We start from the raw sequence: 13,432 nt of genomic DNA on the forward strand, positions 1-13,432 counted from the left end.
CCCCAAATATAGTCTCCCATCATGTTTTCGTTATATGCTCCCAGGTCACAAAAAGCAATTGGGAAATAACATTTTCTGCCCTGGAACAAGAAAAAGTAAAAATTTTGTTACATAGTATTATCAGTCATTTTACAACACAGACCTTCTTCCACATTGGAACAAATACGAAATGCATTTTTTGAATACTGTGTACATAGAACTTTTCCCTTAGTAACACCATTTGTCCATATAACCTTTGTAACAGCACACACTTATAGTAACAGACTTTCTGGAGCCTCTTTGTGGCTATGACGTCACTCTTCTCCTGGCAAAACTAGCCGTCCTTAATTTAGCTGTGTAAGACTAGAGGGAAGACAGCTAGTCATCACCAACCACTGCCAACTCTTGAGCTACTCTTTTACTATCGAATAGTGGGATTGAACGTCACATTATAACGCGTCCGTGGCTGAAAGGGCAAGGATGTTTGGTGTGATGGATATTCGAATCCGCGACCCTCAGACTGCAAGTCGAGCGAATTAACCACCTGGCCATGTCGGGCGTAGAAATAAAGCGAGAAACTTAATATAATTTTTGTTTCGGTTAATACTTCAGTATTTTCCAAACTCTCTAATTCACTTAAAAATAGATAATAGTATAACCAAAGAATAGATTCATTGGAGAAGTCTCGCTCAGATTATCGAAAAATGTAATGATTGTGACACTAAATATGTTGGAAAAGACGAACAAATGCTAAAATAAGAATTTGGGAACATAAATGCGCAGTATACAAACAAAACAAAAACGGAGAAAATAATAAAATCTACTCCAACCGAAAGCACATTGAAATATCATGTTGGGTATTGAACAAAATTTGAGATATAAATCTGTTAGAAGTCAGAGATCACTTCTTGTTAAAACAGAATTCAATACTTTCGAGTAGGGTTTAATTTGGTACGAAAGAGAAAACAAAAGATAATTTTTAATTGAACACACCTTACCAGACTTGTACTGTATGAGTCCTGTTTTTGGTATATACTGTACCGTTATTTGTAGTTGGCGTCTTTGAGGTACATGCCTATTATTACATCTGGCTGACTCGCTAGATTATTCTTTGAATGGATAATTACGTCTGGCTGATTTGCAAGATAATCCTTTTAGTTGTTAGTGGGATGCTCACATGTGGAAATATCAAGTGCTCGTCACTTGAATAGATAACAGTAAATTCAAAAGATAGATCCTTTGGAGAATTCTGGTTCAGTTTACCAAAAACAAATTGTTATTGTGATGTTAAATATAGTTGAGAAAATGAACAGCTTGAAATATAAACATGCAATGAAAACATGGAGAAAATAATATAAGCCACTTTATTCGAAGACATTAAAACATCATATTGGATATTGAACAAACTTTTGTACATATAAAGTTTGTTTTTGTTCTTAATGGCAAAGAGTGGAGCGTAACTGGAATTCGAAAAAAACTTTGAGATGATGTTGTTTGAAATAAGTTATGCAGCTACTCCGACTGGCCGAACAAATGATAAAATAATTTTATTCTAGTCTCTCGTGTTTATTGTCTCTTCTGTTCATTCGTCAATTATTTTATGATTATGTGAATGTTGTTTATTTCGTGTATAATCTCTTATTTGTCGAGAGTTACTTAAACCAACAGTTGGTAGCGCACTGGGAGTCCATTGTGTAGCTTTGTGGTTAATTGCAAACAAGCAAAAATGACTCCTATAACACAACGTTATAGCCAACATTGAAAGTAAAGTTTTATCGCCATTAATAGTTCCGTAATAAAGTTCACATTTTGTTTGACTTGTTTTATACATATTTGTACAGAACTGCCCATGGACTATCTGCACTAACCGTTTCTTATTTTGAACTGATAGATAAGATGAAATACCACAAGTCAACATCTTCCACTGCTAGTTCTTTGGTTACTCTTGTCTGATGGAAGAGTGGGGTTTGATCATTACTGTCGAACATGCCCACGAAGAATGGATCTCGATTTTTTTTTACTTTTGCACTTAAGTCTTTCTTATTTCTCGTAAAGTCAAAGTTATTCACATGTCAAACACTTAACTGTTGACAAACAGTTTTTTTTTTCAGAATTTCGCCAGTTAAAATTATTCATTTTAATTTTAAATTATAGTGAAATATTTCTAAATTAAAAACCGGAACAGCCCAACCTTTGCCCCAATTTAAAATGGTTGTTACAAATACTAACATTTAATTTAATTGAAACTTACTGAAACATTCCACAATATTTTCAAATATATTAATATTGGCATTGTTTTTGAAATGGTATAAACTATTTTTGTTGATTTATACAAAACAAATTATCAAAATAGTCAAATTATACATTCAAGAAATCTTTAATTATTCATTTTACTCAGTTCATTTTAAAACAGGGTATTCATACCTGGATTAGGTCCAGCATGGCCAGGTGGCTGAGGCACTCAACTCGTAATCCGAGGGCCATGGGTTCGAATCCTCCTCACACCGTGGGGGCGTTAGAATTTGACAGTCAATCCCACTATTCGTTGGTGAAAGAGTATTCCAAGAGTTGGTGGTAGGTAGTAATGACTAGCTGCCTTTCCTCTAGTCTTATACTGCTAAATTAGAGACGGCTAGCGTAGATAGCCCTTGTGTAGCTTTGCGCGAAATTCAAAGTAATCATACCTGGATTTATTTTAGAATCTATAATATCTTGAAACAAACTACTTTTAGTTTTTAGCATTACTTTGAAACTTTTTAGACACATTTTTATGAAAAATGATTGAAACATAGACGTTCTGTTTTTCATTTAAAAGCAATAAAATTCTGTATATGGTTGAGTAAAGTGTGTTTTAACCATAAGCACTACATATAGAATTGCTCAGACTTGTGTTTTTTACCAAGTACAGACAGAACTTTCTAGATTCTGGCAGCAGAAGAGTAGGTGAGGAACCAGGTTGGCTTATAACATTTGTGATTCAGTGTGACTGACAGCCTGATGTCTTTATTTTAAAACAGGAAAGTGCTGTGCGCTCCAGGAAAAAACAACAAAAAACGGAACTGTTCAGACAAAACTGGAATGACTGACCCCCATATAGTGGAATAATATTAAATAATTATGTGACATTATAAATGTGATTTTTAGCATCTTGTCTGGTAACTTTGAATGATTTTTTACTGTCTCATGTCTGAACAATTCATATAAAAAGTCAGACATTAAATTATATTGTAACAACATTTTCTTCTAAAGTTATAGATTTAAATGCTCTCTGGTGTGTCGTAGACATATAATATAATGAAGAAACAACCATAAACTACAAAACAACATTGTACTTATTTCACTTAAGGTTTCGTTTCTATGTTTTCAGTAGTGACCCTTTTAAATCACTGCTAGTTTTACAATGACTAACAGGTTCCACAATTTGTTTTGTTTTGATGAATAGTCTTTTATCCACTATTATATTATTGTTATTTAAACCTGTGTTCTTTCCAAACTTTTGTCTGTATCAAAAACTTTTCATTCAATAAATAAACTTAGTGTTTCGAAAATTGTGTAAACTCGAAGTCTAAGTTTATGGGAGGTCTAGTTAAATCTACACTTTAATCAACATGTGTTATTGGGTTATATTAGTTTGTGAACTTTTTTGTGTTGACTTAAATTTAGGGTTACTGATGAGGTGTGAAATTCTCTGAAGCTAGTATTTATATAATTATCTTTATAAAGATTAATGTTTATTGCTGGCTTTGTGTTTTAATATAGGAATAATCTAAATTTAGTTGAGAATAATAAAATATTATTGTGAAAATACCATCAACAGTGAGACATTAATTTGTTACTCAGTGTGGCAATTTAATCATTTAGAAATGTTAGTTTAACAAACTGTAGGGAGGGTCGTATTAAGACCTTTATAGGCCCTAAGCACTGGAAAGATCATATATCATATATGTAATTTAAAATAAAAACAATACTAATCAGTTAAATAAAAAATAAATTATCTTTCAAAATGAAACAAAACTTAGATGTATGCTGAAATTAAAATAGCCTCGTTCTAGATTTTCTGATTGCAAAATACTAGATAATTTCATCGAAGATGAGTCGATGAAGCAGGCCCTCTTCTATACATAGTAAGGAAAGTGAATCAAGTCTGTCCTGGCACATTGTTGCTTTCTGAGTTTTTTTTTTCAGTTTAGAAAGAAAGAGCGTTTTGCGGAGCGGTTAGTAATCATCAATGTTAGAAAAATACGTACTTCGATATCAACATTTATATCCTGTCTTTCACTGGGGTGTCATGACTGAATTTCATTTTTCTTGTTTCATTAAACAGTGGAAATGCCGTGGAGAACACAAATGGGAGAAGAGTGTGTAGTGTCTTGTAAGGAAGTCTAACAAAGTTTTGGTTTTTCTCATGATGATTACTTCCACGAATCCTTTGAAATATCAAATTCTTTCAAAAGATTTTTTTTTTTTTAGTGTCCCTGCTTTGTTGGTGCTCTAAGAACATGCTTAGTCTGCTTATTAGGTAATCCAGGACTGTGTTTGTTTTCGTATCAAGGTCACATAGAGCTATCTGCTGTGTCCACCGAGGGGAATCGAACCTCTTATTTTAGCCTTGTAAATCCGAAGACTTCCCTTCTGTCTGAAGGTTCATAGTTATTCATTATTGTCTTCGTGAATGCAGATATTTCTTTCAGATTATTTTATGCTTGATCTTTTGGTAAGAAGAAGCTGTTAATAAACAGAAAATATTAGTAGATTTAGCTTTACAAATCAAATGAATATCTTGCATCCAATCAGATTATGTGCATTAATTGGATAAAATAACTTTCAACTATTAACCCCCTAATTTTTATAATACCACTACAGGGCGCCTTTGTCGATATTTGTATTAGTTACGTGGATAGTTCTGTAAATTAAGGGTTAAAACTTATCTGTTTTGTGTGGAAAACTATCAGATTTGTTAAAAATATCAGGTAGTGAAAACAGTTTTAGAGTACTTTAGTTAGTTATAGTTAGTAGACAAAACAATAAAAATTTGCACGGTTGAGGTTATTGTTACAACAATAGTTGTAACAGTGGTTGTCATTTAAATTTTGTTTAAAGTTAGTTTTAGACAAAGTTTAGTGTAAAGACTTCAAGTTGTACGTTGTATTAGTACTATAGTTTAAAGTTAAGAGTCATAGTAAACGTAATAATTGGTTATTTTGACTATTCAGCAATAGCAGTTGCCAGCGGCTAATACTACATATATATAAAAAAAAATATTATTCTGTGTCATGCAAATTTGTAAGGAAACAATTTGCTAGTTAAGAATACTGAATAGTAGTGGAGATAAAATAATATACATTAACTTTTAACAGGTATTATATGATTTTTTATTTATTTCTGTGGTAGTATTATACACCTACTTTGTAAGGTTTTGTGCAATATATTTGTCATACCTGTGTAAACTGTAATATGAATTATGATGCAACAGTCATATACAATTTATGTATTTTCTTACTATGTTCACCCCAATTCTTTTCAAACATTTACATGTAAAATAATTAATTTTATTATCAAGCATGCACATTTTAAAGACTGACTTTGAATAGGTATTTAGTATATTTTAGCAATAAGTCATAGGGAATTAATTTAGTAGCATGTTTAATGTACTTTAGACTTAAATTAACTAGTTCAGTGACAGCATAGAGTAAAGTGAGGTCCTTGTAGCTGTGTTTTAGGTTAAAATAAGAAGTATTTGTGCCATTTATTTTTATCCTTTTGGTTTGATGCTAAGAAAGATTAATTTACTTGTCTTTGTCTTCACTGTCTTGAGCAATGTGCAGCCCAGACATATCCATATGCTTATAGTAAGTGCACTAGGAACAATATATATGCTACTTATGAAAGTAGTTTGTATATTAAATAAAATCTAATCCAGTGTTTTGCAAATTGACTTAACTAATGTTTACTGATAGACTTAAGTTTACAGGAGATGCTAATACAACAATTTCACTTACTGTACTTGTTAGTTTCTCTCTCACATATGATGCTTTCTATATTTGGTACTTTGTCACAAACACATTCAGCATTTGCAAAACTAAAATAACTGAATAATTGACCAGGAGTAACAGATAAATTGACTAACCAAACTCACTAATTCAATCATTAGTCATTACATACTCGAGCATAATTAGTGTTTACACTATTTGAATACTTTCTAAAACTTTCAAAAAAGGTTCTGGTTATTAGGCCATGCTCATCACCAGAGCTGGAAAACTAGTGGGCATATTAATGGATTACATTTGGTTAGTTATTCTCATGAGACTAATCTTTTTATTTTCAGCTTTCATTTTTGAAAGACATTTTCAAACTTTACTTAGTTTAACATGCAACAATCTAGGATTAAGCATTGATTACTAATCAGTATCTGATTCATTTGAGTATTTAGCATATTATTTGCTGGATGGATTCAACCTTCTCCATGCATTTCTGTGATATAGAGCTTCTGGTTTCCAAGGCTGTTGTCTTCCTTTCTTCCTATATGCACAAGTCTGTCTTTTTGTGATTTTCATCTTCCTTACCTTCTTGACTCTTTTGTTTTTGATTACAGTCATTTTTCCTTTTTCCCTGTCAATGTCTAGTTTGTAGAATCTCGTTTTTTTGTTTACTTGAGGAGTAAATGCTTTTTCTCCCAATTTGGTCTCTAGTTCTAAGTTTTTATCTTTTTCTTAATACTCTTGCATTTACTCTTCTCTCTATATGTTTTAGACATTTCATCATACCACAGAGGAATTTTCTGGAAAAGCTTGTTTCCTTTTCTTTATTACTTTGGCCTTTAGCACTTCAGTAATTTTCCTCCTTACTTGGTTCATCTGTTGTTGGGATTTGTTGAGTCAGCATTCTCTTCTCTCCAATGTCCACTTGATTATATTTTATTAATGTGATTTTTTTGGACTTGCTTTCTTCACCTGTAAGTTTATGGTGGTGTTCCTAGTTCATTTGAGGCGTGGGCTGTAGCAGCCTAACACCAGTCCTCTTTATCTTCTCTAGTCTCTTGTCTTTATCAAACTTGCCCTTTGACTTCCTTCTTTGATCTTTGTTTGCAGACATTGTAATGTATGGTCATCAAGGTTTGTGTTTCTCATTTTCTTCCTTTGTAGGTTCTTTCACTTTGTGGGACTCTGGCTTTCCTGAACTTTTCATTCCCTGTGACATTCTAATTGGTGGAAGCTGTTGCATGATAATTTGCATGAGATACATAATGAAATGAGTTATTTCCAATGGAGGGAAAGTAGAAGACTTGTGGCATGTGTGAATTTTGTTTCTTATAGGGAAGAGCACGGAACAAGAAAATTTTCTGTATAGAAAAATTAGAATTTTCACAAGAATGTATTAGCAATTCATATATTTACCTTCAAAGTTGTTCTACTATCTCTTAAAAAAAAATAAAGAAATGTCCCCAAACATAACCAACCAGCTCAAGCATTCTCCCTTATATAAGATGTTCCCATGTACTAAGTTGCTGGGAAGGTCGTTGTAGATGGTTCACTCTTTGGTTTGGTGTAAACCCACTTTTATGAGACCATGTGGACACATTGCCCAACTAGAAGTAAGGCAGATGTGTATAACTGCAAGTTTAATACAAGCTCTTCTCTTGAGCTAAGAATGAGACCATTTCAAGGGGTTGTGACCAACTGCATAGGTTTTATGTTATTAATTGTATGCAGCTTTGAATGATTTATGTCTTCACCTGTATATTCTTGTAAGTATTTCTCATTTACTGTATGGATTGACCTTTTGCCCTAACCACAACATATGTTCACTGTCTGGAGACTTCCTGAGACCTTTGAGCAGCTTTTACATCCCATCAACCTTTGCAACACTGAAGAACCACATAGGCAGTTCTTTAGGCAATATTTTTATTCACCACCACTGTGGAAAAAGTATATTTTGCTTGAGAAAAATACAGTTTTCCAATAAGGCTTTTTCTCACTTGGTTCCAACTAGTGAATGACACACTTTCAATAGATTATCCTTTTTTTTAAATATATATATTCTTGGAAAGGAGTTCATCTTTTTAATTCCATTATATACACTTTTTCCTTCACCATTTTCTCAATATGGGATTTCATTTGTCTGGTCAGGGGAGAATTTGAGTAGTATTTTTGAAGTTAACATATTTCTTACCTGAATATGCATTTCAGATGTACACATTTTCACAAAACCACACCTTTCTTCCTCACTTTCAGCATGTCTTTTTCCCAAGAAATAGGTTTTTAGCATATACCAAATGCTGAAGGAGAGTATTGTGCATGGTGGATGTGTCATTCTCTTGGTGGAGGAGTATCGTTTAATGCATCACAGACTGGAACAGTACATGTTATTAAGTGTAGGTATAGGAGTTTTACCAAAAGGCTCGACGCATATGCAAAATCTTTTCAATTGTGGTGTAAGGTATCAGGTTTCTGTTGTGTGGATAGGTATGTATTTATCTGAAATATATTTTCAGATAAGAAAAAATGTTAACATTACAGGAGAAAAATTGGAAATTCTTGACAAAAGCTTTCACTTTTCGTCCTTTGGACATGTATAATGCAACTATTGTTTCCTCTACATTAGTGGTGCACAAAGTCCAGCCCGCAGGCCAAATCTGGCTCATGACGAGTTGCTGAGTGGCTCGCGATGTCCAACGGGAAAGTTAAACTTGGAATATTCACGCCTGCGCGAAGATTAAGCACTATAGAAGAATATGCATTACATTAGATATTGGATGGTTCCATATTTGTGTTGAGCAATAAAGAAAATTTAATAAGCAAATCTTGTTAATGCATAGGCATTTAATCATTGGTGCAATGATGTAATATTTCTGTAATTACAAAATCTCGCGCATTCCAATTGTTCTTGGAGATTTACTTACGAGCCTTATTTTCATATTATTTCGTAACAAAAAATGGCAGCTAATCGTAAAAGAAAAGTTGACAATGAAAACTGGGAGTTTTATGATGATTGGACTGTGCAATACTGTTTTGTTCAACATCAGAAGAACGTGATTTATCTGCTGTGTCATTCGACAGTAGCGGTGGCGAAGGTATCCAATATAAAGCATCATTATGAGTCGAAGCATAAACATTTCCACAATGTTGTCGGTGATGAACGAACAGCTCAAATTGAATATCTGCGGCAACTGCTGAATCATCATCAGAACATTTTCTTAAAGCAGTCAGCAGATTTAGGTGCAGCATGTGAGGTCAGTTATGATATTTCGTTGATGATAGCAAAATCTGGCCGACTGTTCACTGATGGTGATTTTGTCAAGCATGTATGATTACTGCATCGGAAAAGTTGTATCCTGAAGCAGTTTGCAAGCTACAGATAGTGGCTTTGAATCGTATGACAGTTCAACGAAGAATTTCACACCTCTCAGCAGATGTGACAAGGCAGCTTACAAATAGAGTAGCCAACTTTGTCTACTTCTCTTTGGCAGCAGACTAGTCGACTGTCATCAGTTCAACAGCACAGCTACTAGATTTTGTTTGTGGTTTGTCATCATCGTTTGATATCACGGAGGAACTAATCGGCATGGTTCCATGGAGGGTCAGACAACTGGGTCTGCTCTATTCGAGGAGACAGTACGACTGTGTAGTAGTGTTTCATTGGATTTCACAAAACTGGTAAGTGTGACAAGTGATGGAGCACCAGCCATGACCGGAGAAAGTAGCAGGCTGGTAGCTCTGTTGATGAAGCATCAAGGAAAGCAGAACACACAGTTGGTGAAGTTGCACTGTATTATTCGCCAACAGAACCTGTGCCATAAAGAACTTGGTTTTCAGGCACTGATGGCGTTAGTGACAAAAACCATTAATTTCATCAAATCACAAGGGCTCAATCACCGTCAGTTTTGAAGTATTCTTGAAATTGATTCAGACTATGGTGACCTTGTGTATCACTGTGAAGTACGCTGGTTGAGTCAAGGGAAAAAGATTCTCAGAAGATTCTGGGAGTTTATTGATGAGGTGATAGAATTCCTCAGAAGCAAGAATCACAGAAGTTTTGCAGGAAAGTTGTGAAATGTAGTTTTTAAGTTTGGTTGCTTTTCAAATTAGAAATTTGCACGTTTAGTAAAAAAAAAAGAACCGGTGAGTGTTAAGATAAATTTCCAGTTGAGACTATAAATTGAAGTCAATTCGATTTCGTCAAATATTGTTTTTTACTTTATGTTATTAATATTCATGATTTAAGTTAAACTCTGTTTTCTTTCCTTTGCTGAATTTTTACTTTGTTTTTTTATAAAGTGACTTTTTCTTTACATGTATAATGAGTTTATTCAGGTACATTTGTGGGACAATTTTAATCTTCACTTTTTTGTGGCCTCCAACAGTTACAAGAAGTCTGTTTGTGGCCCCTGACTCAAAATGTTTGTGCACCACTGCTCTACGTACTAGAAGTAACCCTATGTTACATATTAGTATTAAATATTGAATTATGAAAACTGATAATTTTATTCTTTAAGAGCTATTATTCTAAGTGTACCAGAAATATTATTTGGTCAAATTATTGAACATATAATTCTTTCTCATTTATAGTGATTTTAAGCAATTATTTGTATAAACTTCTTCAATAACTGGTCATTGTTAAAATGTGTAGCAGCTGTAGTATATATTTCTATATAAATTGATGCATAATAATGTTTATTTTTCTGGCAAGTAGATTGAACAAGTTATTAAAATGATGGAAGAAGTGAATGAGGATGTAAATGGAGAATCATCATTTGAATTTGTGAATAATAAAGGAGAAGATAGTTTGGGAACTGTACAATCATGTAAGTTATTTTCTGTTTATATGTATTTGCATTTCAAAACTATTACAGAGTTAAATGAGTTGATATCAAATGATATTAGACAACCTTCTGTTTGTTATATGAAAATGCTATTTGTTAATTTTACATAACTTAAAAATCTCTTGATGTCATTCATCTTCATGAAAGCTAGAAATCTTTTATATTAGGCTATACAAGAATATGTGAATATTAAGACATAAATGTAATATTTTATTTTCCATGTGCATGAAAGAAATACTTGTGTTTTGCACATACAGTTTTGTATTTTAGTTAAACTGATTAATCAAATTCTATTTGTAGTTGAGAGGCAGGAATATTTAAGCTTGTATCTCAAAATATAGAGTTGCTCAAACACATACACATGCAACAACTTTTGCACAGTATAGGAAGATCAGTGGGATATCAAATTATGATGGGTTTGGGTTTTTGATTTCATTGTAGATTATTGTTGCCATCAGGATCTGTTATGTTTGATGCTTAACTTGTGTTATACTTAAACTGTTAAGTGATTATGAAATCTTCATAGTAATAAAAAATAAAGAAAACATTAAGCACTATTTTATAATTTAATTATCCAATAAATTACTAAGATTAGTGTTGTATATGATAAAGTCATACAATCTGTATTAAGTAGGTGAATTTAACTTTTTGTTTACACTAGTTTAATGCATGGCCTAGTGACTTGTACTTTTTATTAAATGGGGAAAGTGTTAGCCTGCAAGGAACTTGGATCTGAAACAGGTAGCTCAATAGAATGCTGATTTATCTTTTATTTTAAACCTGGCTTGTTCAGCCTATTCTTCACATTACATTTCGTGCATTTGATGCTTTAAATGCTGGCATACGTTTAGTCAAAGGTATTTGTGATGATGCTATAGTCATGAATAAATAACTAACAAAACATTTCTGAATAAGATTTTAAATACTAGCATGTAGTGTTTTTGTTAATTAAACAATGTAATAGTAATTTTGTTTGTGTTAAGTGTAGTATATACATAATGCTGGAATTTAATGGATTGTAAGTCAAGATTATTGTGTTACACATACAGGTGGACTGCTTTTTTGGTATTGTACATGCATTATTAGCACAAGAAGTTGCTCTGTTGTGTTATGATTGTACCAATGTAAGAAAATTACCTTTAATTCATTAAATTGTTACTTAGATAAATAACTTTTCTTTCTGTTTGGAACATGTTTTTATTTCAAGAAAATTTAATCTACTTTTCTTTTTTTGTGGTTTGAAACCTGTCTTCTCAGCTAATACTCCTGCCTCTGTAACTTCTTCCATTCAAGGTGTTCTAACCAACCCTGACACCACCACTCAACCTTCTACTTCTACTAACACTAACTTAAAATCTAACTCTCCAACCCCACCACAGCAATCATTCCTTCCTCCTTTAGGGTTGCCAACGTCACCTGCTACCTTTCCCAGTACTGTCCTACCTCCGCAGCCCATTCCCATGTTCCCTGTTGTTCCTGGAAATTCAACAACAGTTGTCTCTGGGGTAGGTGTATCTCAGCCTCTGGTAAGCTCAGAAGGACAAGGATCAAATGAAAGATCATATTACATTCCACAAACAAGGTAGGAGCTACATATTTATGTGCCATTTTCCTAACAAGTGTAAATATGTTTTGTAATGTGTGTGTCTATATATATATATGTATTCAGTCTAGTCTGTTCACATAATTATGCACTATACAGACAGATGATATAACATATATGCTCATTGTTGTATTTTGCACTAGAAAGTAATTTTTCCTAAATAACTCAAAGACTTGCTGTACATTTCATATGGGAGAGAAAAGAATTTTCTTGAATTGCATGACACTGAAAAAAAGGTCATTTGCTTACATTTGCTCTAACAATTGAGAAAATTGACAGTTTTTGTATATATTTCTTATAAGAATAGCAGTTCAAACTGTTTCCTACTTTTCATGCTAAATTGGCAAGAAAACTTGAAATTCTGATCTTTTTTGGAATCTTCCTGAGTACCTCATTGCCTTTTCAGAATGATAGTGTAGAATAAAAGCTAGATATTATAAGTGTGTATCTCTGTTTGTGTGTTTATATATATATATGTATTCAGTTTCTCGGGTTTAGGTGTTTTTCAGATGTATAGTATTGGTGGTACTTAAATAACTAAGATTTATATTTGTATTATGAGTAATTTCTGTTCAGGAAGATAGCAGTGTATGTATATGTATTTTTCTTTATTCTATATTGTATTTATTTAATAAACTGTGTAAGATTAATATACATATGATCCAAATTTCATTTACAGGAAAACAAAAAGTTTAAATATTGAACAATTTCATTATTTCTTTTTTATGCTGATCAAAGACAAGCAGATTATTAATCATCAAACTCTTACATGAACACAATATGCTTATCTTGTTATTCATATCTTTTCATTCAGAAAAAAACAGTTAAGTAATTATCTTTACAGAGGAAGATGAATGAGTAATTAATATATGTATTTAAGAATGAATGTTGACTATAATTTTAAATTTACTTTGTGTATCTACATGAAATGTGGCAAGTTTCTGGTACTATGTACAAGCCTGTTCAGTTCAAAAGAGTCAAATGGACAAAAATATTTGCATTCAAGATATATCTTGTCAAATACTGACATT

General features: G+C 32.7%; 1 protein-coding gene across 4 annotated transcripts in view; it reads left to right on the forward strand.

The window, feature by feature from the left end:
• LOC143241032 (protein PRRC1-B-like) overlaps positions 1-13,432 on the forward strand; it is a 46,007-nt gene that overhangs the window by 18,367 nt on the left and 14,208 nt on the right. Inside the window, exons 1-3 of one of the 4 annotated variants that reach the window (XM_076484469.1) lie at positions 4,834-4,949; positions 10,669-10,780; positions 12,056-12,380. In XM_076484469.1, coding sequence (XP_076340584.1) covers positions 10,687-10,780; positions 12,056-12,380 — 419 coding nt within the window. In that variant the 5' untranslated portion in view covers positions 4,834-4,949; positions 10,669-10,686. Of the gene's footprint in view, positions 1-4,833; positions 4,950-10,668; positions 10,781-12,055; positions 12,381-13,432 lie in introns of those variants that run through there. The other 3 variants (XM_076484478.1, XM_076484488.1, XM_076484462.1) reach the window with 3 other exon arrangements.

The sequence above is a fragment of the Tachypleus tridentatus genome, chromosome 2 (genome assembly GCF_004210375.1).
Source record: "Tachypleus tridentatus isolate NWPU-2018 chromosome 2, ASM421037v1, whole genome shotgun sequence".
NCBI lineage: Eukaryota > Metazoa > Arthropoda > Merostomata > Xiphosura > Limulidae > Tachypleus > Tachypleus tridentatus.